Source organism: Bidens hawaiensis, unplaced genomic scaffold, assembly GCF_021521415.1.
Source record: "Bidens hawaiensis isolate Kalapana, Puna unplaced genomic scaffold, B.hawaiensis_p1.1 tig00020035_1, whole genome shotgun sequence".
Classification (NCBI taxonomy): domain Eukaryota; kingdom Viridiplantae; phylum Streptophyta; class Magnoliopsida; order Asterales; family Asteraceae; genus Bidens; species Bidens hawaiensis.
This window is the reverse complement of record NW_027493047.1, coordinates 172,653-197,749: the sequence shown is the minus strand read 5'-3', so window position 1 is coordinate 197,749 and position 25,097 is coordinate 172,653. Positions and strand designations below refer to the sequence as shown.

At 33.8% G+C, this 25,097-nt stretch overlaps 1 protein-coding gene across 1 annotated transcript; it reads right to left on the bottom strand.

The window, feature by feature from the left end:
• Positions 1-23,833: 23,833 nt before the first annotated feature.
• LOC143559765 (uncharacterized) lies at positions 23,834-24,487 on the bottom strand. The gene has a single exon (XM_077048238.1). The coding sequence runs from the start codon at positions 24,485-24,487 to the stop codon at positions 23,834-23,836; it is 654 nt and encodes a 217-aa protein (XP_076904353.1).
• Positions 24,488-25,097: the final 610 nt, after the last annotated feature.

Sequence of the window (25,097 nt, the reverse complement as noted above, 5' to 3'; positions counted from 1 at the left end):
GATAGATACCTTCTGTAGGCAGCATAACTCTTTCTTTGTATGATAAATTCGAACACACTGAGTGTTGCCCCGACACACTACACAACCTTTGAATCCACTGTAAGGGTAACCACATAGTGTACCAAGAGCAAGGTAATCATTAAACGTCCATAACACAACTGCATGTAGTGTAAACATTTTTTGTTTATATGCATCATATGTTGGCTTCCTAACATCAAATAAAGATGCTAGATCGTCAATTAAAGGCTGTAAAAACACATCAATATTGTTTCCTGGCACTCCGGATATTAATAAGGAAAGCATGATGAACTTTCTTTTCATACACATCTAAGGTGGAAGGTTGTAAATGACTGTTAAAACATGCCAGACACTATGGTTTCTATTGCCTCTATGTACGTCTACCCCATCAGTGCAAATCCCTAGACGAAGAATTCTTGGATCGCTTCCGATGGTATTGGAGTACCTGTCATCTATGGCTTTCCATGCTGGTAAATCTGATGGGTGGCATAAAACACCGGGTTTATTGATACTCGTGGCATACCATGTTAAACTCTCTATTGTGGTCTTTGATTGAAAGAGGCGCTTGAATCGTGGAATAATGAGAAAGTAACATAGTACCTTACGGGCGTGTTTATGTAAGTTTTATTAGTCCCACCTTGACTTGTTACAAACTGGACATGCTTCCAAATCCTTGTAATCCTTATAGTAAATAATGTAGTCATTGATACACACATGTATCTTTTCGTATCCTGAGCCCATTGCCTTCATCATCATTTTTCCCTCATATTATTTACCATTTCGTTATCTACAGGTAGCAACTTTTTCAACAATTTCAGAAGTTCATCAAAGAACTTATGAGATACCCCGTGCTTGCTCTTCAAGTTGAGTAGTTGTACTAATGTAGACAACTTGGTGAAGTCAGGACATCCTTTATACAAGGGCTTCTCAGTGCCAACAAGTAGTTGTAGAAACTGTTGATACTTCTTGTCTCCTTTGAAATTGTCTTTTGTATCATTTACCATTTCTACAGTTTCACAGACATCTGTTGGAATGTTGGTGTCAACAAACCCAATATTATTATCATAATTAGTTGGAATGTTGGTGTCGGCTTCTCCATGTTTTATCCAAGTAGTATAAGTTTTATCAATTCCAAAGCAGTACAAGTCGTGTTCTACATCGTCTACACTAAGAGATACATGGTTCACACACCAAACACATGGACATGAAATAGAAATTGGTGGTGATGTCTCCTTGCAATTACGAACTGCATAATCTAGAAATGCATTAACACCATCTTTATATGCTTTACTGCACATGTCGCCTACTGACATCCAAGACTTATCTACCTTCCAAGAATTTATTTATTAACTGTGTCATCAATGATATATATATATACACACATTAACGTCAAAAATGTAACTGAAATTTTATCATGTATAACATTAAAAGCAAAAAATATTCGGTACAATAAATACACTACCTGAGATTAATGAAGCTTTTTGGTAGGATTGAGTAGCCGGCAACAACTAATTGATGAAAGTTCAGTAAATACACTATCAGATTTATTAGGGTTTGGTGAGATTGTGAGATTTTATTTGGTCAGTTAATTGATTTGGTGAGATTGTGAAATTGGTAATTCGATTAATTGGCGGGTAAAAATGAAAATTTTAAACATCAAAATTTCTTTATAAAAATATTAGAAGAGGTTCTATTATGTTTTCAAACGGTTGAGGCCCATGTGATTATATAAATATTAGAAAAGGTTCTATTATGTTCTCAGAGTGTAGATCAAACAGGTGAGGCGCTTGTGATTAAACATATATTGCAAATGTCGGGGGTTCGAAACTCATGAACATATTTATATTAAATTTTTATATTAACCTTTTTTAATGAAATAAATACACTGTGTATGGTTAAATATACCATTTTGAAAACACTCAAACTAAACTACTCATTAAAAGGCCTTTAAATCCGTCCAGAAACATAAAAATACATCATAAACTACAATTAAAAGTTGAGGTCATAACAAAGTTTCTTAGCTTTTTTACCTTTATTACAAAACTAATTAAAAGCCCTAAAAACAACAAAAAGAAAATAAAATAAAATTTCTTCACTTTCCTTTCTGATTCAATCCGTGAAGCTACACTCCTTCCTTGCAAGTTGATCCTCTAATGACTTATTTGTCCCTATCAAGATAGGAATTATGTCTGTACATCTTGTGCACACATTAGATCTTGTGGACGAAACACAATCTGCCCATATAAAGAAATCACATTGTTTTCCCTAGTCAAAAAATATATAGTTTAGGGTCAACAATCAACATAGAGACGGATGAATTCCAACTTTATTTTCAATTTCGCTAACCTGAGATGCACAGTTATAGAACCCGCGACCTTGATTTTTGGTGGTCCTTGATGTTCTTAGAATGGCTTCTTGACCACAAAAACAATAAACCTAAGATCGATTCCTTATGTTACTGGATGTTGTGGTCCGCGATGAGATTTCTTCCATGGAGATCGATTGCTTCTACAAGTGATTTTTTTAAGTGTTTTATTTTAGTTTTTATGGGGTAAAAAATGAGTTTTTAATGAAAACAAAACTATATATATACATATATATAGGGGTGTGATCTAGAGAGAACTCCTCTTAAATAGAGAACTAGAGAATTAGTACAGAATTATTTTTAACTATTTTTTTAAAAAATAGTTTGCGATTTTTTTCTTTCCTCCTTCTAATAAGATGATATTGTTACTAAAAAAACAAAAAAAACCTTAAAACTTGTCGGTGTAGTCCATATGTGCATTAATGCCTATTGCATATATACAAAAGTGTTTTATTGCATATAATACAACACAATTGAATTATATAATACACACTGTTGAATATATGCAAATACAACACTAATAATTGTGTGCAATACAAACTATCACATATATGTAATACAACAATAATGCACATATTCACTATATCGATTTTTTTTTTGTTTTTGTATATAATATAACAATATTGCACATATAAAATACAAACAATTGCATATATGCTAATCAACACTAATTCACATATACAAATACACACTAGTGCACATATGCATTAAAAAAAAGTCGATGTATTGCATATATGTATTACAACGATTTTTTTTTTAATTTTTATATTTGTTTGTGGTAAAGAATACCAACATATAAGAAGGATGAAAGAAAAAAAATAAAAATATTTTTAATTAAAAATACTTCATTTTAGTTCTCTAGTTCTCTCGTTAAAGAGGAGTTCTCTCTTGATCCTTTCCCTATATATATTTATATATATATATATAATATATAAACGAAAACATAAAAATCTTACGTATCGCGATGAGGTCACTCCCCCTTTTTTTGGAGTCACCAGATTTGCTTGATTTTTAAATTGAGGCTTCTCATGCATTTAACCCGGATTCACGGGTATGGGTCTTTTCAAACCCAGATATTTCTTAAATGGGTTATAACATCTCATTAAATTAAAAACAATCTCACCAAATATTTGATATAAAAAACCTATAAAGTAGGGATACTAAAAATTAATATCTGATTTATTTAAAATATATATATATATATATTATTTGTGTCTATAAAATCAATTTTATAGTAAAAAATAAACGGGTCTTGGGTCTCATCAAATCCATATAGTTTTTTAACCGGGTTATAACATCTCATTTATTTGTGAAACAATTTATCATCAAACCATAAGTATATTATTGACTTTCATACAATAGAAAAATAAAAATTTAAAAATAAATAAATATTATAAACAAATAATATAAAACAACCCCCGTAATACGGGGGATAAAAACTAGTATATATATATATATATAGGGGTGTGATCTAGAGAGAACTCCTCTTAAATAGACAACTAGAGAACTAGTAAAGAATTATTTTTAACTATTTAAAAAAAAAATTATTTTGTGATTTTTTTTCTTTCTTCATTCTAATAAGTGATATTGATACTTAAAAAAAAATAAAATAAAATAAAAAAACTTGTCGGTGTAGTGCTGTAGTGCATATGTGCACTAATGCCTATTGCATATATACAATAGTGTTTATTGCATACAATACAACAAAATTTCATTATCCAATACACACTATTGAATATATGCAAATATGACACTAATAATTGTATGCAAAACACATTATCGCATATATGTAATACAACACTAATGCACATATGCACTATATCGATTTTTTTTAATTTTTGTATATAATATAACACTATTGCAAATAAACAATACAAATAACTATATATATTCTCTTCAACACTATTTCAAATATCAAAATGCACACTATTGCACATATGCATTATAAAAAAAGTAGGTGTATTGCATATTTGCATTACTCGTTAATTTTTTTATTTTATTTTTTTTTATTTTTTTTTGTGGTGAAGAATAACAACATATAAGAAGGATAAAAGAAAACAAATTTTAAAAATATTTTTTTAATTAAATTAAAAATACTTCATTATTAGTTCTCTAGTTCTCTCCATAAAATGGAGTTCTCTCATGATCCTCTCCATATATATATATATATATATATATATATATATATATATATATATGGGTAGGTTAAAATAAAAAAAGATAGTTTTTTAGGATTTAAAACCTTGCTCGATAAAAGCACATGTTGCAAACCTTGCTCGGAAAAGTGTATTCACAAAGCTTGCTTGGATAGTTTTCAAAATGTTAAAAGCTTACCATTCTTAGGAAACTATTTTTTTTTATTTTAAATCTTTTATATATATATATATATATGTATATATATATATATATATGTATATATATGATTTTGTGCATAAGCGTGTTACTAGCGTATTAGAATATTTATATATGTTTTTGTTCATAAGCGTGTTACTAGCGTATTAGAATATTTATATATGTTTTTGTACATAAGCGTGTTACAAGCGTAATAGACTTTGATTCTTGTTTCCAATTAATCAAAAACCATCAATTATTCAATAACTGATTTTGTGCATATGTGTGTTGCTAGCGTAATAGACTCGTATGAACAAATATATAACATATTTTAACCTAATCATTTACAAAGTGTTTTTTGTTTTATTTTTAAATTAACAAAGTGTTGTTTACGATTTAGATAAGTGTATCACAAGCGTTTTTAACAAAGTGTTTTTTGTTTTTACAATTTGTTTTAAGATACTCCATAATTACCATTCATTAAAAGTTTTCATACAAAAAGCACCATTACAATACATCCCCATGAAACAAAAGAAGAGAGAAATAAACGTCACTCGTACTCTGCCTTTTTCAAGAGACATCCTTTCTTTCACAATGTTCTTCACGGTTTTGTCACAAGAATACATTTTTATTATCTTTTTGAAAATGTTAGTGTGATTGAATAACAAAATAGATGTTACAAGAAACTATAAAAGTAAAGTATTTAAAAACTAACCAACCAACGTTCAAAACAATAAACTAAAAAATGTATCAATACAACCATTCAAAACAACATTTAAAACATTTAAAAACTAACCAACACAAATGTTCACAAATGTTCCCAAAGTCACCAAATCACAAATGTTCCCAAGTCACCAAATCACAAATGTTCCAAAAGTCACCAAACACAACGCGCATTCTTGCGCTAATCAACTTTTGAAACTAACAAAGTACCTTCATCGAAGTCATATTCAAATATGCACTTATCACCAATCTGTAATGCATTTGCCTCCTTGAAATAATTCCATTTTGGTAAATAATATCTGAAGGTCAGATTCGACACTTCGCCATGAAGTTTTATTTCTTTTTACGACCTTCGGGATTGACCAAAGTGATTAGCATTCCATCATAGGCATCAATATTGGTATCAATGTGACACGAAAGACGCTGTGAAAAGCATATTTCAAATATATTATAAAGTTAAGATGATATTGTTAATATTTAAACAAATATACTTGTAAATAAAAAATGAATTTAAAAATCAATTTACCAATTTCTTGTTGATGTTCATGTGGAAGACGATTTTAGAGTCATCATTTTGCTCATCAAGATAAATTTGGTTTTGGGAACTACCTTGAATTCTTAATTGATAGTTGAGAAACAGCTAATTTGGACCAGGAAGGATAAATTCTATGACATCTTCATGAAAGACAATAATATGAAATGAAATCTCTGATATGATTTCAAACACAACAAACGAACCACCTTTCAAATTGGTTTGTTTAAAAATCTCAATCCATCCATCCTCTAGCCTACAACCCATTCCATCCCAAAGACATGAAACTTTAAACCTAAATCTATCTGGAGCAATAAGCTCGAAAAGCAAATTCATGTAATTTTCACCAAATTCTTGAATCACGTACCACTCAGGAAAATCTTGTTAAACATGTTAATTAATAGACATTTGAATTTGGAAACAATAATTAAATAAAGAAATTAAAACTTACCAAGTAATGGACTTGTCGGTTTCTGAATGGAATGCAAAACATAGTACCGGATTGATCATTTACGTTTCTTTTGAAAGTAAACATATTCAACATAGATGTTGACTTAAGCTCAAAAACTGCATAAGTTCCAGCTTCTATACAACATTCTCTGATTATTTCAGTCCAACCGGTTCCAAGATATAAGTCATCAAGTACTATGATTATAACTATAGAAAATGTTCTACCACTTTGATCATAAATCAAACAACAACCGGTATTCGATTTAATGTCAGCAAACATTGGTTGAACAACTTTAGGAATGAGCTATAAATAACACAAAAAATGTTCTTAAAATGTATATGTTACAAAACTGTAAAATGTTTCATAATAAAACTTGTTGATAACATACCATCCTACTGATGGAATCGCTGTCGATACCAAACACTTAACTCTATTATTGAGACGTGGAATTTTTATGTCAGATAAGTCTGTATGTTCAGAAAAAATTAACCAGGATAAGCGATGTCTAGGAATATCATTGAATACATAAATCATATTAAATACGAATTACAAATATTCAGGTTTAGAAGATGTTGATCGATATTAGACAACAACAAACTCAAATAATTACCTAAAACTCGTCGATAATTATTCCCAAAATTCAACTGAACCTTGCAAGTAAATCAATATCCCTTAAAACCGTCGATGATTCGTTTCTACTGTGGAGAAAATGAAGAACCCTAACTCATCTACTTCTGGAACGGAACGAAGGTCGAAGCACAAGCACGATAGGTCTAAGATAAAGATGGAACATGTGTTAGTTTATGATTTTTTTTATCGTTTTAGGTTGCCAGGAAGGTGCTTGATGAGACTGAATGTGGTGGTACATATGGTGATGCCGGTAAGCCTGGAGTTGAAGGAAACACTGCAGCTGGGGAAAAACAAGAACATGGTGAGAAACTTGTTATTTTCATCTCTTATCTCTATATGTATTTCATCTAATGCAACGTTTATATAACAACATTATATATAATCAAAAACTGATGGTCAAAGTGCATCTGAAACAGATAATGCCGATCAAACAGCTGTAGAAGATTCGGATAATGATGATAATGACATTAATTCACCTTTGAGTTTGCAGGTGCCATTGGGAACACACACCCAGGAGGTGGTTGACTATTATTTAACTCCATTATAACTGTCTGGGATATCTTTATACAGACTTGGAATAAGGCAATGTTTTTGAAAATGTTTTTAAATTAATAATAACTATATTTTCTTTTTACAGTCTTGGAATAAGGCAATGGATAAAAAGTTGAAGAAATTTGATAAAATTGCTCAGAGATCAACGAGTTGGTCCGTGAAGGAAAGGACAAACATCTATCTAATTTCAAGATCTTTGCTAGATGTTGTGAATGGGAAGCCAGATTCACTAATAATGTGGACCCTAAAACACAAGAATCTGGCATCGTAAAAAAAAACTCAAACTTTAATTTAGGGGAGAAAAAATTATATTTTCTTCTTTCAAGTTTCTCTTTCCCATTTCAAAACTATTTTTGTTTAAGTTGAAAGATCCCAATACTTATACAGCTTCAGCAATAGATTCAGTTGATTCAGATGTTGGTGTTGGTGATCATGTGGCTTCTCAAAAAGATATTTGGGCTATATTAATTATAAGTATTATTAAAACTCTCATAAAACGCTTATGTTGTTATTGATAAAGTTGATAAAGTTGTTAATACAGTGGTTGATCCAGTGGCTGATGCAGATGCTGGTGTTGGTGATCCAGTGGCTGATGCTGATGTTGGTGTTGGTGATCCAGTGGCTGATGCAGGTCAAGAAAACAATATCTCATCCGCATATATTAATAAAGTTGTTAAGACAGTTGTTTAGTGGGCTAAAGAAAATATTTAATTATAGTTACAATTATTTTCACTCAAATTTAAAACCCCGCGTGCTTAAAAGACTTAAGTATTGTTTTTTAAATTTGAATAAAAGTTACACCACTTGGGTCAAAAGAATAAAATGTGGAGCATACTGATGCAAATGATCAAATGTGTAATCGAATTAGTGAAGAAAATATGGAGCACACCGGATGGTCAACAACTGATAACTTCATTACATTGAAATCTCAATATCTTCTGAGAGAGGTTGACGTATCCACTACTGTCACAGATGGTAAACAAATAATTTCAGAGTATATATATTTTTGTCTTAAAGACATGTGGGAGGAGGTCTACAAGTCTACTCACACAGAATCGTTCAATGTGATCTTTGAAAGCTATTGTCCTGGCATTTATATAACCACCAATGCAATGGATGCATTCACTGAAATAATGAACTATGAAGAAAAGAAAAATTTACAGCATCACCGTTCAGATTCTTTGCTACAAGCACTGTGCTTGTATAAAATTATTCTACTTTCTTTTTACTATTAAAAAACACTCAATAAATGCTTTAATCATTTGCATTTTAATTATTATACAGACAAGTAACCATTATGTTGAGTCAAGGGGTTACACAGACTGGATGTGTTTTCAGACAACATCGAAAAACAAATGGCAATGTTTGGAATCATATCACTCATGGAGGTTGCTATAATGCTCGTGCCTATTCTACAACACGATCATTTCTATGTGGTTGCCTTCAATATTCAAACAGTTTTGATAGAATTACTTGACAACAGTGCAAATCAAGAAATACCAGCTAATGTAAAGTTTAAAAGCTTAGAAGACAAATCAAAAGTAATTAGAGAGAATTTTGAAGAAAAATATGGAAAGACTGCTGATATACTGGTAAACATACATACCTTTAACCAAAAAAACATGCATACATGTTATAAAAATTGTCAAAATACTTAAATTGCTTTCTATTTTGTTTAGAGAAACGTCTTTTACATGTATCTTAATACAATCAAACACCCCGTTGCTCAGCAAATCCAAGTAGCAAAAATCAATAGATTGAATATGGTATGGAGAACAAGAAATAATGGAATAGATTGTGGTATTTTTTCTATGAGACACATGGAGAAATATGATGGGAAGAAACCAAGGGGGGTGCAATTTTTTTAAGGAAGGTCGTGAACAACAAAAGTAGCTAAAAGGTTGAGGGAAAAGTAGTTGTACAAAATCCTCTCAGATGTAAACCAACACAGAAATACTCTTATCAAGAAAGCACAGGTATTCCATGAAACTAACAACACTGTTTTAACCAGAGAAGAGTTTATTGCTGAACTTGAGAAAAGGCAACAACAAATTTGAATAATCTCAAAACTGACTGCTATGTATTTTAAGATACTTGTTAGATGTTACGATATAGACTTTTGGAGATCTCTAGTCTTATGTTACCACTTTGTAATGTAAGTTAATAGTTTACATGTTGAATCCATGTTTTAACACAAACATATAAATTTTATTATTACCAAAACACACATAAAAGACACCATCACTACATCACAAACACTCATGAAACACCATCACATACTAATCTTTTGTGATATAAGAAACTTCAACTTCAATTCCATTGAGCAAATCAGCTCAAGAATTGCCTTGCCCAAAAGTTTTAACCGGTCAAGCTCTTTTTGTCCTACATCAACCATAAACAAAACAACAAGATATCAGATAATACTAGCGGGCATTGAGTAAGAACTTTTGTAATGACATCCCTGGAATCCAAGTTGTTGCTAGTCTTTACAAATTCTTCAGTAAGAGTTTCCCGATTAGCTTTATCTGCCTCGATTTGATCCTCAGTCTGCTTCCTGAGGACATCCTTGAAGGATGTGGGTGATGATGATAATGATGACGAGCAATCCATTATTAACAAAAAAATAATAATTTAAAATTATGCAAGTATATGAGTTTTACCAATGTATTGTAGATATACATAACCAAAAGGCTCATGAACTAAACAGTTAATATGTAAGAAAAATTATTAACGTATAGTACGCTCACAAATTAAAAAGGAAAAGACACTTTTAAGGTACACCCACGGACGAATAGTAACTCTGTAATAAAAAAAAGGTGTCCCACACTTGGGAAACGCTCACACTTGTCTCATGTGATTTTTTTAAGCTAGAAATTAATTACATTTATATCAGCTGTCAAAACTGGGAAAAATATTTCTATATTATACACTTGTCAAAATTAATTTGGGAAATTAATTACATTTATACCTACTCACCTGTCAAAAATCTTGGAAATATATTTATGTAATGATAGCCTACATTAGAGTTAATTAAAATAAAAAAAACAATATTTCACGCTTGTAGTACGCTTTAAATAAACTATATCTTACTAAATAGGCTACAAATCAACTTAACTACATTAAATTACTGTCTCAACTACCAAAAATTAAATTTTAGGTCTATATAATTTTGTTATTCAATCACACTAACATTTTTAAAAAGATAATAAAAATGTATTCTTGTGATAAACCCTGAAGAACATGGTGAAAGTAAGGATGTCTATTGAAAAATAGACATCCTACAAGTTGTTGAAGACAATTGAAGAGACTAAGGCTAGACTCGCCGAAGAAAAAACAAAGACAGTCGACTCATGTAAAATCATGTTGATGGAACCAGACACTGAGTTTAAGGCAAAGTCTTTTGATTATCTGAAACAACAGTCTGCATGCTACGACTCAGTTTGTGGGACTCTGGTTGACACCGTAACTACGATGTCAACCAACATGAGTTTTAAGGAGCTGGGGTCGGAGATTGTGGACAAGGCGGAGTGATGGTGATGTTAGCTTCCCTCTTCTTGTTTTTTTTTTTTGTGATGTATTGTAATGGTGCTTTTTGTATGGCATCTTTTCATGAATGGTAATTATGGATTATCTTACAATGCTTTCTTAACATGTTTTATGGATCATCTAATGGCTATCTCTTTCTTTGTCAAAAACGCTTCTAATATGCTTATCTAAATCGTAAACAACACTTTGTTAAATCTAAAAATAAAACAAAAAACACTTTGTAAACGATTATGTTAAAATATGTTATATATTTGTTCAAACGAGTCTATTGCGTTTATAAAACGCTTATGTGCTAAAACATATATAAATATTCTAATACGCTAGTAACACGCTTATGTACAAAATCTGTTATTGAATCAAGTTGAAATCCCATTTAATTTAAATTAAAAACTACGCCATATTCCATTAATTCATTGGTTCCAAATTGGCTCCAAATTAAAAGGGAGGAAAAATCTCCAAATTGGCTCCAAATTAGTTCAAATATTCAAAAACTCCAAAATCAAAATTACACTCCAAATTATTAAAAAACTTTTCCACTCCACAAATCAAAATTACACTCCAAATTATTAAAAAAACTTTTCCACTCCACAAATCAAAATCCTTTCACTCAAATCCTTGCACAGAAGATAAACAATCGAAGATGAAGCTTACTGATGAACCAATTATCCGATGAGGACGCTTAATCAGAAGCTTACAGTGAAGGCTACTCCATCAAGGAACCCAACGACGACGAAGCTCAAGTAGTGGATGATATAGCGACGAAGGCGATCGAACAATTTGAAAGTTTGGCTACTATGAAAAAACCTACAAGGGGGTTGACGAGGTTAGTAAGCTACATACCGATTATGCAAACTCTGGTGGTGTCAGACTAGTGGTGGAGTTTGATTATCTGGGTAGGTTCACTGGCTAAACCAAATCAATGTTTGCAATTTTTTTAAGGGATGTTGTAAGAAAATAGTTGGCTTGAGATATTTAAGTTGGAGGGAGGTCACAAAGGAGCGTAGAGATAAGCTGTGGGAACAAATAACGGTTATTCTTTATTTTTATTTGTACATTTTATGTTTGTAGAAGTAATTTACTGTATTATATTATGCAGAAATATTTTGAGATTGAGGCGTGTCACAGAACTTCTGTGATGAATCGGCTCGGACACCTTCTTTGAAATTTTCGAAGACTAATGTATGCCAAATACATTATGCCTAACATCGGTAAACCTATGAAGCTAAAGGCGATACCCAAGGGACACAGGATGATGATCAGGCAAGAAGACTAGGATCGCTTCGTTGAGTACACACTATCAGAGAAATTTCAGGTATAAATCCTCTACTATATAAGGTTTATGGTTTTTTAAATATAATGAAATGATTATAATGTGTGGTTGAAGAAAAAATCGGCTTCAACAAAGGGAGCTCAAGCAAACAATTTTTTTGATCATCACATGGGACGAGCGGGTTATACCTACCTTCGAGAGAAACTGGTAATCACCTCACTCTCTAGTTCAATGATTTGTTGATTTTGTGTCTAATGCATGACCGTCAGCTACTTTCTCTTGAATATTTTAGAAGGTCAAAAACAAGGAACTTGCACCGAATGAGACGCCCTGCCGTGCATTAATGTGGATGAAAGTAAGGGAGGAAAAAAATGGTGTATACAAGAGTGCTGTTGTCGAAGGCGTGACAACCAAATTAGTATGTTTTAGTATTAAACTTTTTAAATCATGATAAATTCAATTCATTGCCACACACACACACTTATTTTGGCGTCAAACTAACTTGAATCTGTCTAACTTGTCTCAACACTTGATGGTCAACAGCAGTACTACTTAAACCAGCAATTGTTTATTTACTTACAGTAGTTTATGAAGTACTAGGGATATTGGACGGGTATTTTTTACTGGGTGTGATTGGTTTATTTAGTTAAACAAGTACTAGTATCATTCCACTAACATGAAAGAAATGCACAGAACTGCTATTTTTTAAGAACTGCTGGTTAACAGGTTCAACAACATTTCATGAAATATAACATTTTATGCTTGTAAGGAATCGGCAGTTTGACATTTGTTTTCTTGCAGGTTTGGCATGAACATAATATCGCCTCCGGAGCCCTAACACTTGAACCGTGCACAGATGTCGTCACCTTAGTGCTTGGCAAAGAGAAAGGTGGGTTTTTAAAAGGGATTGGGTACGGATTTACAGCAGGTAAATATTGGGGTGTGAGTCAGGTAAAAGGCTCGTAAATGAACGGATTGCCCAACTTGAGTATGAGGCGGCGCAGAGAGATGAAGTGGTGAACAATTTAACGGTTCTGCTTGAAACCACGACTGCTATGCTAGCAAGTCGTGAGAGGGAACAATTAGCAGTTCAGGCTAGGTTTAGACATCTCGAAGGAATGTTGCCGCAAGTGTCGGCAAGTCAAGTAAGTGACGTATGTTACATATAAACATATTAATTAATGCATTCAACATACATAATTGGCACTGTTTGCTGTCACAATTCCTAGGTAAATCTTGTACCGAATCAGGTTGATTCTAACCAAAGTACTAGTGTTGTGGGGCAAAATAAAATGCCAGCACCAATAAGTATTTGACAGTTTTTTTGTTTATTACAACTTTCCATGTGATTTTTCATTTTCCATAACCTAATAAATTGATTTGCAGGTCAATTCTGTGGGAAACATCCTTACCTCAGGTGACGCTGTGCAACAAGAATCCGCTCCTCAGGTAAGCATTTGACAGTTTGATTGATTTTTTAATAATTAACTTTTCATGTGTGTGTGTTGATTTTGCATAAGTTAATTGTAGGCCAAGTCTGTGGATAAAATAGTTGTCCAAATGGTACTCGCTCCCTAGATCGCGACATCAGTAAGTATTTGACAATTTTTGCACTTTTTATAATTCGTTTCCAATGTGAGTGTGCTCATTTTTTATTACCGAATTTCAGGCCAAGTCCATGGAAAAAAATGTTGACCAAACGGTAGGCGATCCCAGAGCGCGACATCTGTAAGTATTTGGTAATTTCAGTTTTTATATTTTATAGCCTAATAAGTCTAACAATTCCAATTTCTTTTATATTACCAATGAACCCTGTAGAGAACAATGTTGACCAAACATCAACACAACTACACGACGTTCCGGATAGTAAAGGCTCAAAAAAACCAACAGTACTTGAGAGTTTCATATTTTTTGTTCCGAGTTTTCCCTTTAATTGTTGATTGATTTCCATCCATAAGCTGATTTATTGAATGACATTTAGGTAAAACGGAGAAGCCGTAAATGAAAAGTGATGTATCTACGGATGAAGCTTCCCCACATCCTGAAATAAAGGTATGTACTACGCGAAACATTGTTAATTTCCCACCTACATGGCCTATCCATGGCTATGTACTTATATATTGACTTCAACTAAGCCATCTTAATTTCCCATGCTTGTTAATAGGTGTATCAATGTCACTTGTTTCTGAATGACAAGTCTAACAAGGTGCCACATGGTAGAATTCATTGGTCACCAGTTCCACAACAGTTGCATGGAAAAGCAATGTCGGAGGGTTTCTATAAAGTTAGTATTGATGAAGCCATAAAGGAACAAGCAATTATTCCGTGTGAGGCAGGTGAAATTAAGACTGTTGGTGACGCAACTGGTACTTTTGTCGCTTGGCCAGAACACCTAATCTCATGTGACCAGGAGGTTTGTTCCCTTTTATTTCTATTCAAGTACAAATAAAGGCATGTTTGTGTTCGCTCATTTAACATTAAACCTATACGAAAACTTAACCGACCAAATATCTATGTTCATTTTCATTTATTTTAAAAAATGAACACTTGTGTTCGTTTATGTTCATTTGTTTATAATCTAAACTAAGATAATTGAACAAAGATAAACGAACATATATGAACACAAGCAAACATAAACGAGCATAAATGAAAACACTTAAATGAACAAAAATTAAAAAAATTAAAATCTTTAATTAGATGACACATCAAGATAATAATTAATTGTTTTCTATTAATGCATAAACAAGCATAAATAAACAGACATAAACAAAGATAAATAAATGAGCATAAACGAACGTACGTTCGTGAATATAAATGAACGAACGGAACATGTGTTCATGTTCATTCGTTTAATTAAACGAACACAAATTTTGTGTTCGTGTTCGTTCGTTTATTAAATAAACAAACATAAACGAACTTCCCACCGAACGGTTCATGAACAGTTCACCGAACGTTCGATTCGTTTGCAGGCCTACTATTTTGTTCTATTCAATTACAAAATATCACAAGAGATCATATCTTTTGTGACAAGGAGGTTTGCTCCTATTTTGTTCTATTCAATTACAAAATATGACATTAATTATACATATTTGTTTTTCATATTCTGTTGTTCCAGCTACCATCACTCCCATCCTCAAAAAAACAAGACATAGCTTGCAAGAAGCCAAAGGCAAAGTACACAACGATAGACAGGGTGACAAAACAGAAGACAAGGAGCAGTGGCAAGAAAACCGACGCCTTAGCTAGTATATAGGTAATCGTTATTTTGTATATTGTATAGCTTGTTTTGCATATATCTTACAAAAAGATGTATAGATTTGCTTAAGTGAATATTATTGTTAATATAATTTGTTTCTAATTTTGTTTTGTCATTCTTGCTTACAGCTGTTATATATTACTGCACAAAAAATAAAAATAATTGTATATTGCCTAATTACACACTATTGGTTACATAGAAACACATTAAATATGTGTGGCCAAAAGTAAGACAATAGCCACACTTCAAATTAAAAAAAAAAATCGAGTCTATAAATGACCATTAGCCACAACGCAAACATTGTTGTGTGACGGAATGATAGCAAAGTTGATGGAGATAACAAATTATGTGTGGCTAAAAGTGTGACATAGCCACACCGAAAACACAAAAATTCGTGTGCCTATACATAACCATTACCCACACCATGCTTGCTTCGTTTTTTGTGTGTGTGACGGAATCATATAAAACGTCATATAAAAAAATCACTAAGTGTGACCAAATTGCATAAAATAACCACACTCTAAATATTTTCGTGTGTCCATCACTAGCCATTGGCCACACTTTCATCACTTTTTTTTGTTTATGTGGCGGAACAACATCAAACGTCTTTGGAAAAATCACTATGTGTGACCAAAAGTATGATAATAGCCACACTTTATATTACAAAAGCATTATGTGTGACAAATGGTAAGACAATGGCCACACCACAAACTACAAAAGAGTGTTTGAGTGGCAAGTTCACATTTTTAGCCACATTGACAATAATCTCCAGTGTCTATATGGTATGATTAGCCACGCTATACATCACTATGTGTGACGAAAAGTTTGACAGTAGCCATACTTTAAATTACGAAAAGCATCATGTGTGACAAACGGTAAGACAATAGCCACACTATAATCTACAAAGGAGTGTTTGAGTGGCAAATAAACATTATTATAAAATTCATGTGGCTAAAACATGAATTCATGTGGCTCTATACGTGCAATGGTCACACCTAGTAAATAGTCATGTGGCCATTTTCTATCGTTTAGCCACACTTAAACTGTGTGTGGCCATATGATACCTACGATGTCGCGACCTTTGGTCACACATGACCTGAACCAGATGTGTGTGGCTAAAGGCCTACGGCCACACTTTTTTCGTGTGACCAAAGGTCATTTTTCACGTAGTGATAGATAACTTATCGAGTTTCCTTCCATACATGTGTGGTACTGTCAACATCAGATACCCATTTTGGTAGGCAGCCAAAAAATCTGCCACCTAGTCTTGTAGTTTTGAAGCCTTCGAAATCAAATGCTCGGAACGCAATATTTCTGAAATTACTCTTGGCGGCGATAGTTATTTTGTCCGGGAAATAGACCATGCATCGGATACTATATACCTATCCTATAATGAAGTTCCTCCGGTCACTCCTAGCCCCAACAACGCCCAAAATAGCTGCCCAAGGGGAGGCCATAACATTACCTTAGGAACCTTGCCTCTTGAGTACGCGATGTATAGCGTTAATCTAACTTTCCATTTGGTTGCAACGGATGTCTTAGAAATACAACTGACATACCATGCTTCGAACCTAATGTTAAAAGGGTGTGCTTAGAAGTTATAAATGACGGTACAGACGAACTAGATTGGGATAAGTTCTTATGCGATCAGATAGTGATAACAACAGTGTCCCGGTTGAATCTCGAAAGGTTTCCCGATCTCCCAAAGAATTTAGTAATGTCTTGGAAGGAGGTTTTGGGCTAAGATGGGGGCGGATGGATGGGTGCGAGAAGTGCGAAGAGTCTAATAGCCGTTGCGGTCTCTTGAATCCGAGGGGGTTCACATGTTTTTGTCACACCCCGACTAGGTAGTTGCGAAAGCGTAATATGGGAATGTAACATATAATACTGGTATCAACCACATTGTTAATAAAGAAATTCAACAAACTAATTTACATCATATTACATTGGTAGGTACTAAGTTTACAAACTAGATGAAAATCACATAACCAGTTCACGAGCTTCTTATGCATTACTAAGTATTTGCATCTATTCACAGCTATTCAACTTTGCTTCTAACACCAAGCACGTAAGCAATTCATTCCAACTTCGGCTTACCTGAAAAGCATGTTAAAACGGGTCAACTACGTCTAGTTGGTGAGTTTCAAGTTTCACGAGTACGAACAAAATCAGTATACGAGTTCGTAAAGTTCATAATATGTATGTATATAAGTATGTGTATGATGTATTATACTAAGCCACAAGTGAAACTGAAACAAGCTAAAACGCATGGCCACCCTTGCCCATGTACTCCCGTTGGCATTTAACAGCCACTTTGCCCCAAGTATGTACTATGTCTAACACCACATAGCAGAATGTAACAAATTTAAATGACAATGTGAAACTGGGTTAACATGTTCCGGCATACCCCTCCGGCCCTGTCAATTGGGTTTGTCAAACCGATGGTACTATCCACACGTCACCGGCACGAAGTTAATCACTTGTGTTTGTGGGGACTTTCAAGTGTTAGTACTTAGATAATTCACATCATCACACGTTTTCAAGCATATAAGTATATGAAAACATGCTTTCCACTCCAAAAATTCGTAAAATAGTTTAGAAAGTGGGGTCGTGAAACTCACCTTATTGTAGTTCAAGCTGGTAATATGTATCAGTAAGTAATGTTCCTCGATTATAGCTTGACTCCTATAACCGGTATCGTACTGTTAATACTAGTACAGTGTTTAAGCTAAATCGGGCTGTATAACTAGTCCGGGTATAGGTGTTAAACCCAGAACATGATCCTAGTCTTAGATTGTGACGTTGTACACTATGAAATATTTAAAACCGGATTTAGCTCAGTTTCACCGTTTTCCGAGCCTAGCCAAGTTGATCGTTTATGCATTTCGGGATTAGGTAAGATCACATAAACTTAAGTAAACATATTGATTGATAAAATGATTTAATTTATAAAAGAATTTTGAAGTTTCGGTATCTGGATTGATTGCAGGGTTCGTTTCCGTTTTCACACGAGTTTGATTATACAAAACACGTACATTCCCCCCGAATTGTCCGGAATTCTCATAAAAAAGTTCTTTTTTTTATCAAATTCTTCTAAAACTATGATATTTGACCGCTTTTGACATTTTGACATACCAGTCAGTTCGTTAAACACAAAACTGCCGATTTCGTTAAAACAAATATAGTTTAAATCTTTGAATAATCATAACTAATTATGTACTTATATATAAATATTTGTAAAAATAAATTAAAATATGGAGAATTTTATAAAAATATTTTCAGAAATTTTATGATTAATCATCTATTTATAAAAATTTATTTTTTGTGTTATAATTAAGTAATAAATAGCCCGTTTATATCAAACGACATCCAAAAAATCCAATAATTTTTCCAAGTGGTCTCAATATCATCACATAGCTCCTGAAAAATCTCCAGAATCTAACTCTTTGGCCAAAATGTCGTTTTGTGCATTTTTCGGCTGTTGAAACTCGATATAAACACTCTTGCGCAAACCATACATAGACAAGTCCAATTGTCTCCAAAATTTATCAGTGATATTAACATCACACTTCATGTTTTCAAACCAAATTTCATAATTTTTCATGAAGTTTAACTATTTTTCCCAAATACACGCCAATAAACGGTAATAAATTCGCCAAATATTATCCGTTTATCGAAAAATTACCAAATTTTAAAAGGGACTCATTTATATTATCCCTAATGTCCCTGAAAATTTTCATAGGCTAAAAACAGGCACGTCACAACCTAATACTAAACAGCCCCTAAACGAGAAATACGGTATTACCTTGTCGGTTTTCGGCGATTTTCGATAGTTTAAACGACTTCCCGGGTCCTGGGTTGCAAACTCAGTGTATCTACATATCATATAACATCAAACCAAGCATAAATCATCCATTGATCAGCCTTTTTAACTAGGGTTTCGGTTTTGGTTTCAAACCGAACTTTCAAACCGTAAAAACATTGTATTCATGTTCTAAACCGCGTTTTTGACCAAAAATAAATATGATACATCTTTGTAGACATGTTTAACATAAAAACATGATTTTACTTGATTTTTATGGTTTTTGAATGGTTAAACATGTTTAAAACTAATCAAGAACTAATTTTCTATGTTTAAACTTTGTTAAATCAAGTATGAAAATCAAGAAATATGAAGTTTACCTCTAGGGTTTTGATGAAGATATAAAGATGATCAGCTGGGATGTTTCTAGGATGTATTTGGAATGAAAAATATCTTTTGAACTTAGGTTATTTAACAAGTTATTCAAAAGGGGTCCCCCCAAGTTGCGACCGGAAACAATAAGGGCCCATTGGGCCTCCTCTTTGGCCCAATGGGGCCTCGGTAATCGTGCCACGCGTAAATTTTGGTCCAAAATTTAATTCGGGTCCGGTTTTTCGTAAGAAAATTAATTCGGGTGTGAGAAATAGCGCGAAAACGAGTGTTTTTCAACTTATTTTTGTAAAATAAGAAAAACGTACTGACTCGTTGTAAAAATCCAAAATATTTTCACGGATTGCTTAGAACATGTCATATAAGTGTTTCATAAATCTTTTTCGGCTTAACGGATACTACAATGCTCGTTTTGATGTTAACGATTGCGTTTAAACTTATAGCGTACCAATAAACGAATCCTTTTTCGTTTAAAGAGTTTTAAACGTACTGGGGCCTAAATATCAATGTGTTAGCCTCTATAATGTATATATATAACTCGTATATGACCCCTCAGTAAATATACGGGCCATAATCAGTATCAGCCGGTTACTCGTTTAAGCACTACGAATTAACCGATTTATCGTTTACTCGCTATATATAGTGAATATAATATACCTCGTTTTGTCACGAATGTCACAGTTTTTGTTCTGACGGTACCAACCGCAGGGGAGATTGTAAAGGTACCTTCATTACAACTCTTAAGTTCCAGTTTTAACCCTACTTCGCAACTTTGATCTAGTCAATGGTTATATTAGCTGACGTGGCATATTTAATATATTCAACAGGCTTTTGGTCTAACAAGTAACCGTGCCCGCGCGTTGCCGCGGGGCGTGTAGGGTTCATGTTCGTATGTGTTGCATATGTTGTGGTAACTTGTTTTTTAGACACACATGTTGTTGTTAAAGCTGCTCATACATACTTGCCAACCATCGTTTATTCAAAATACAAAGTGGTTTAACATACATATTTATCCATGTATTTCATATTGGATTTCATTCAAAAGTTTCTTGTTAGGATTTCATTCTATGGTTTGGATGCTTCTTCTTTTAGCCTGGTAGTTAACTTATTTCATAGATTATCTCGTTTCTTATATTTTCCAAAATGGAGCTTTCGTCTGCATTCCATGGTCAAAAAAGGGTTATATGTGGCTTGAATTAGAGCCTTTTTTTCTTGTTTTGTTCTTCAGCCCCTATAATCAGATAGATGTTTAATCCAATAGAATAAAAACTGTAAAAATAGATGAATGAACAGAAACTAACATAAATGAACGTCGAATGTTGTGTTCATTTGTTTGTTTAATATTAAACAAATGAACATAAATAAATTTCCATATTCTCTGAATTATTTGTTTTGTATTACCTGGTTGTTGCATTGGACTTTTGCCTTGAGATTTTGCAGCCGGTGTTGCTGCGTCGAGGGGGAGTGTTGCTGGTGTTTCTTTGGCACTATTGACTGCTAATGTGCGGTTCGCTTTGACTGTGACCATCATCTCTCTTGTTTTTCCAACGGCTGTGAAAACGGGTGGTAGTGGGTTTTTTTGGTCTTCGTAGCCAGGTGTTTTGATGAGGTCGCTACATGGTTTTCCAGGGAGAGCTGTCATTGCGTCATTAAAGAAAACTGCTGGCACGTCGGTTGTGTTGTCAGTGATGATAGCGTTGAGACAGTACCTAGTGAAGCTTTGATGTTGTAACCATGTAACCAATGCAAATGTTATTGCTAGGATGCTTCCCTTCTTGATTCTTTCTGGAGCTTTGATGTTGTGGCTTTGCCAGAAGGTGAATTCTAGTGCCATATCGCTACATTTTTTAAATATGAGAAACGTTAAATAAGTAGCATTTTAAATAATCAAGTAGATAACTAAATTAGAAACTATACATAATAACAGTAAGTCAAATACTAAACATTAAAACAATAAATCATACATGAAATACTAAAAAAATTACTATTTTTTAGGAAATTCCAAGTGATGCAGCTAGACTAGTTATCCTAGAGAAGTAAATGGGTTTTATAGTTACTGACCTTAGCATCATCTCTTCGTCAACAATTGTAATCTTTCTCAGATTTGTTGAGTTTGATGTCGTTGATTTTACTGCTTTATAGTTTTCAGATATCACACGTCCAATATAATCTTTAAATGCAACATATTGGGTTGGTATATTGATAAAGAATAAAGAGTTGAAATTCTAGTTGGTCAGGTATTTTACCAGTAAGACTTTTTGTGCCCTTTGTTCTTGGCATGAGTTCATTGAAGGTAGCAAAATCAAAGTAGTGATTTGGGATTTTGTTGGTGGTGGATGGAACAAAAGTTGCTTTCATTCCAAGTCATAGGGATGCATCGTGAGCTACCACCGGCATATATGTCCTATTTGCTAAGATTATGTAGTCGTCGATTATGTAGCACGATTTTATGGCGATAAGTGAATCGAAATGGCTTTTGTGATTCATTAAGCTGCTGCTTCTATAGCATATCCCTATCATAAGGTGTTATATCAGCTGACATTTAGTTTATAATTCGTTAATTTTAAGAGGGTAGGACTTACATGTTCGTCGATGAGCAGATAACAAAGTTCGGGTTTGTTGGCAGCGCACGTCCAATTTTTCAGGATGCAAACTTCTATTGGTGATTGAGTTTCAAACTCTTTGATTTCAGAAATGCACATCATAGACATGTGTGTAGACCTGCAGTTTGCAATTGAAAGTTAAACAGTTATTATTGTATTCAAAAGGTGATTATATGCATATGTTATGTGCTACCTATGTACCAATGTTGCCTATGATTGTTCTTATTATAGTTAGTAGGTTAGCATGTTATTTACGTCTATGTATGTGATACAAAAAAGATGTAAAGTATTTGTTAAATTCGTATGTATGTGCAATGACATTATTCATGTATGATGTGGCGCAAGAAATCCGAGTAAATTATGTTTCTTGTTTCAAATGGTTCACCTCCTTCGTGTGGTACTATTAAAACTTTTAATGACTCGGATTTCGTAGCTCCTGACATTTCCACATACAGTTGACCGTGGCTGAAAACTAGTTCTGGTAGATAAACGTTGATTATATCTAACGATTGGCATTGGCTTTTGTTTATTGTCATGGCATAGCATGGTTTAATTGGGAATTGTTTAATTTTAAAAACAAATGGCAGCTCTATGTTTGTATAGGTCTGAATTATTCGTGGTATATATACTCGGTGACCGATCATTGTTTCAGTCATGATCTTGACCTTGATAATTCTTTCCTACATCTGGGTAATTATTAGTCGTGTGCCATTGCACAGGCCAGCGACTGGATTCATGTTTCTTAGAAGAATGACTGGTGTTTTAAGCTTCAGTTCTAGGAGATGTGGTGGAAGGCCGTTAAAGTTCAGCAGGTTAAGGTATTCGTCTGGATATAGCACCCCCATGTCTCTATTATCACCCGCATGTGGGACAATTGAATCTATGCTACTGTAAGTTTTTCTTGTTCCCGGACACATGGATAGTGTATAATTGTTTATTTGTTGTGTAGTTTCGTTTTTGGGGTAGACAATTTCCTTTTTAGAGAGTGTTGTAGGTGAAGGATTTTGTAGGGTTAATGCGTCGTATATGAAGTGTATCAGTTCGGACAACGTTGTGTCTGAGTATTGAATGATGTGTTCGGATGGAATTTGTATTCTCTTTGTATTTTGAGGGTCATCCCTATGGGCTAAGCCTAGCTTTCCGTCGTCCAATGATATGAGCCATGAGGAGAACCGTGAGATGGATGATGCTTCTGACGGGTTCATGTCAGGCCTTTGTAGCCTCATGTTTTGGGTTAGTTCATGTATCTTAAAATGTCGCCATAGGTATGAGTTTGGTAATGAAGATGCAATTATATATGATCTTGACACTTTACGAACAATTAGCAATGTTCATCTGAAGTCTCCTCCTAGCAACATCGATTTTCAACCAAAAGGCAGGCACGGTTTATCAAGAATGTCTTGAAGTGATATACTCAATGACTCAAAGCTTCGTCGATCATTCGTTGGGGCCTCATCCAAGTTAATTAGTACTGCTTCGGTTATCAATTGGGATAGTTGAGTATTTTTCTTGATATCACACAAAGAGTCGTCTGCCAAATCAAAGGTTATCTTAAACAGAGAATGGGTGGTTCTTCCGGAAGGCAACCACAACGACGCTATTCCGGAAGCTGCAACCGCAAGCACTAGATCACCTTTACAGCGGATAGCGGAGATAATTGTTGACCATAAGAACGTTTTCCCGATTCCACCATGGCCAAAGACGAATGCCAAGATCTGATTGTCGAATGTTATAGCTGTTAGCACGTCCTCGTATATTTCTTTTTTCTCAACATTTAGCAGAGCTTTCGATGCCTCATGTTCATGGGAGATTTGTTCTCTGTCATAGTTTTTCTCTTCCATCAGTAGAGTGTTTTGTATACGCTCCATAAAATTTGATGCCGGCATTGGTAAACTGAATGATGATAAATTCTTACCGTTCGGATTTGAAATCAGTAGCAATTGAAGCTCGCATAGAATAGACTGTTGTCGTTCGTTATTGTTGGCTATGTTATAATTCCGTACCAAGTCATCAGACATTTTGGACCAGTATTCGTTCCACAGTTGTAATGGATTTGATATGCCACATTACAAAAACATATGGATGAATAACGATCGTAGCTCGGTAGCAGTGGCCCAACCTGCTGCTTCGTTAAAGGTATAGGACCACTCGTTGTCATCTTGAAGCAAGCCGAGCTTCTCGCATGCATCGCGAAAAGTTGAGCAAGCATGGCCATCTACTGTCCGTATCGAAGCAAAAGATTGACAACCTTTCTAATGATTTAGAAGCATTCTAAGAAAAAACTTTTATCCTGAGCGTGGATGTACATATATCCGTCTTCTTATGGCTGGAGTTATACCATATAAACGTCTAAGCCAAGACTTTAATATAACGTTCCATGTGTATTCAAGTAGATAGTCAACGTATCTTAGGTGCCGCCCTGGTGGATCATAGTGGTTGTTGGAAAGCATTTCTGTTAACATTCGCCACCCTGGTGGATCATTGTAGTTGTTGGAAAGCCATTCTGTTAACATTGTATGTGTAATAAACCTATTTTCAACAATGTTGTTCAGGTTGTCATTATCCCTAAATGTTGCGCTCTGTGAGTTTTCCAAGTGAACGGATAGAACCTGAACCGGTGGATTCCTC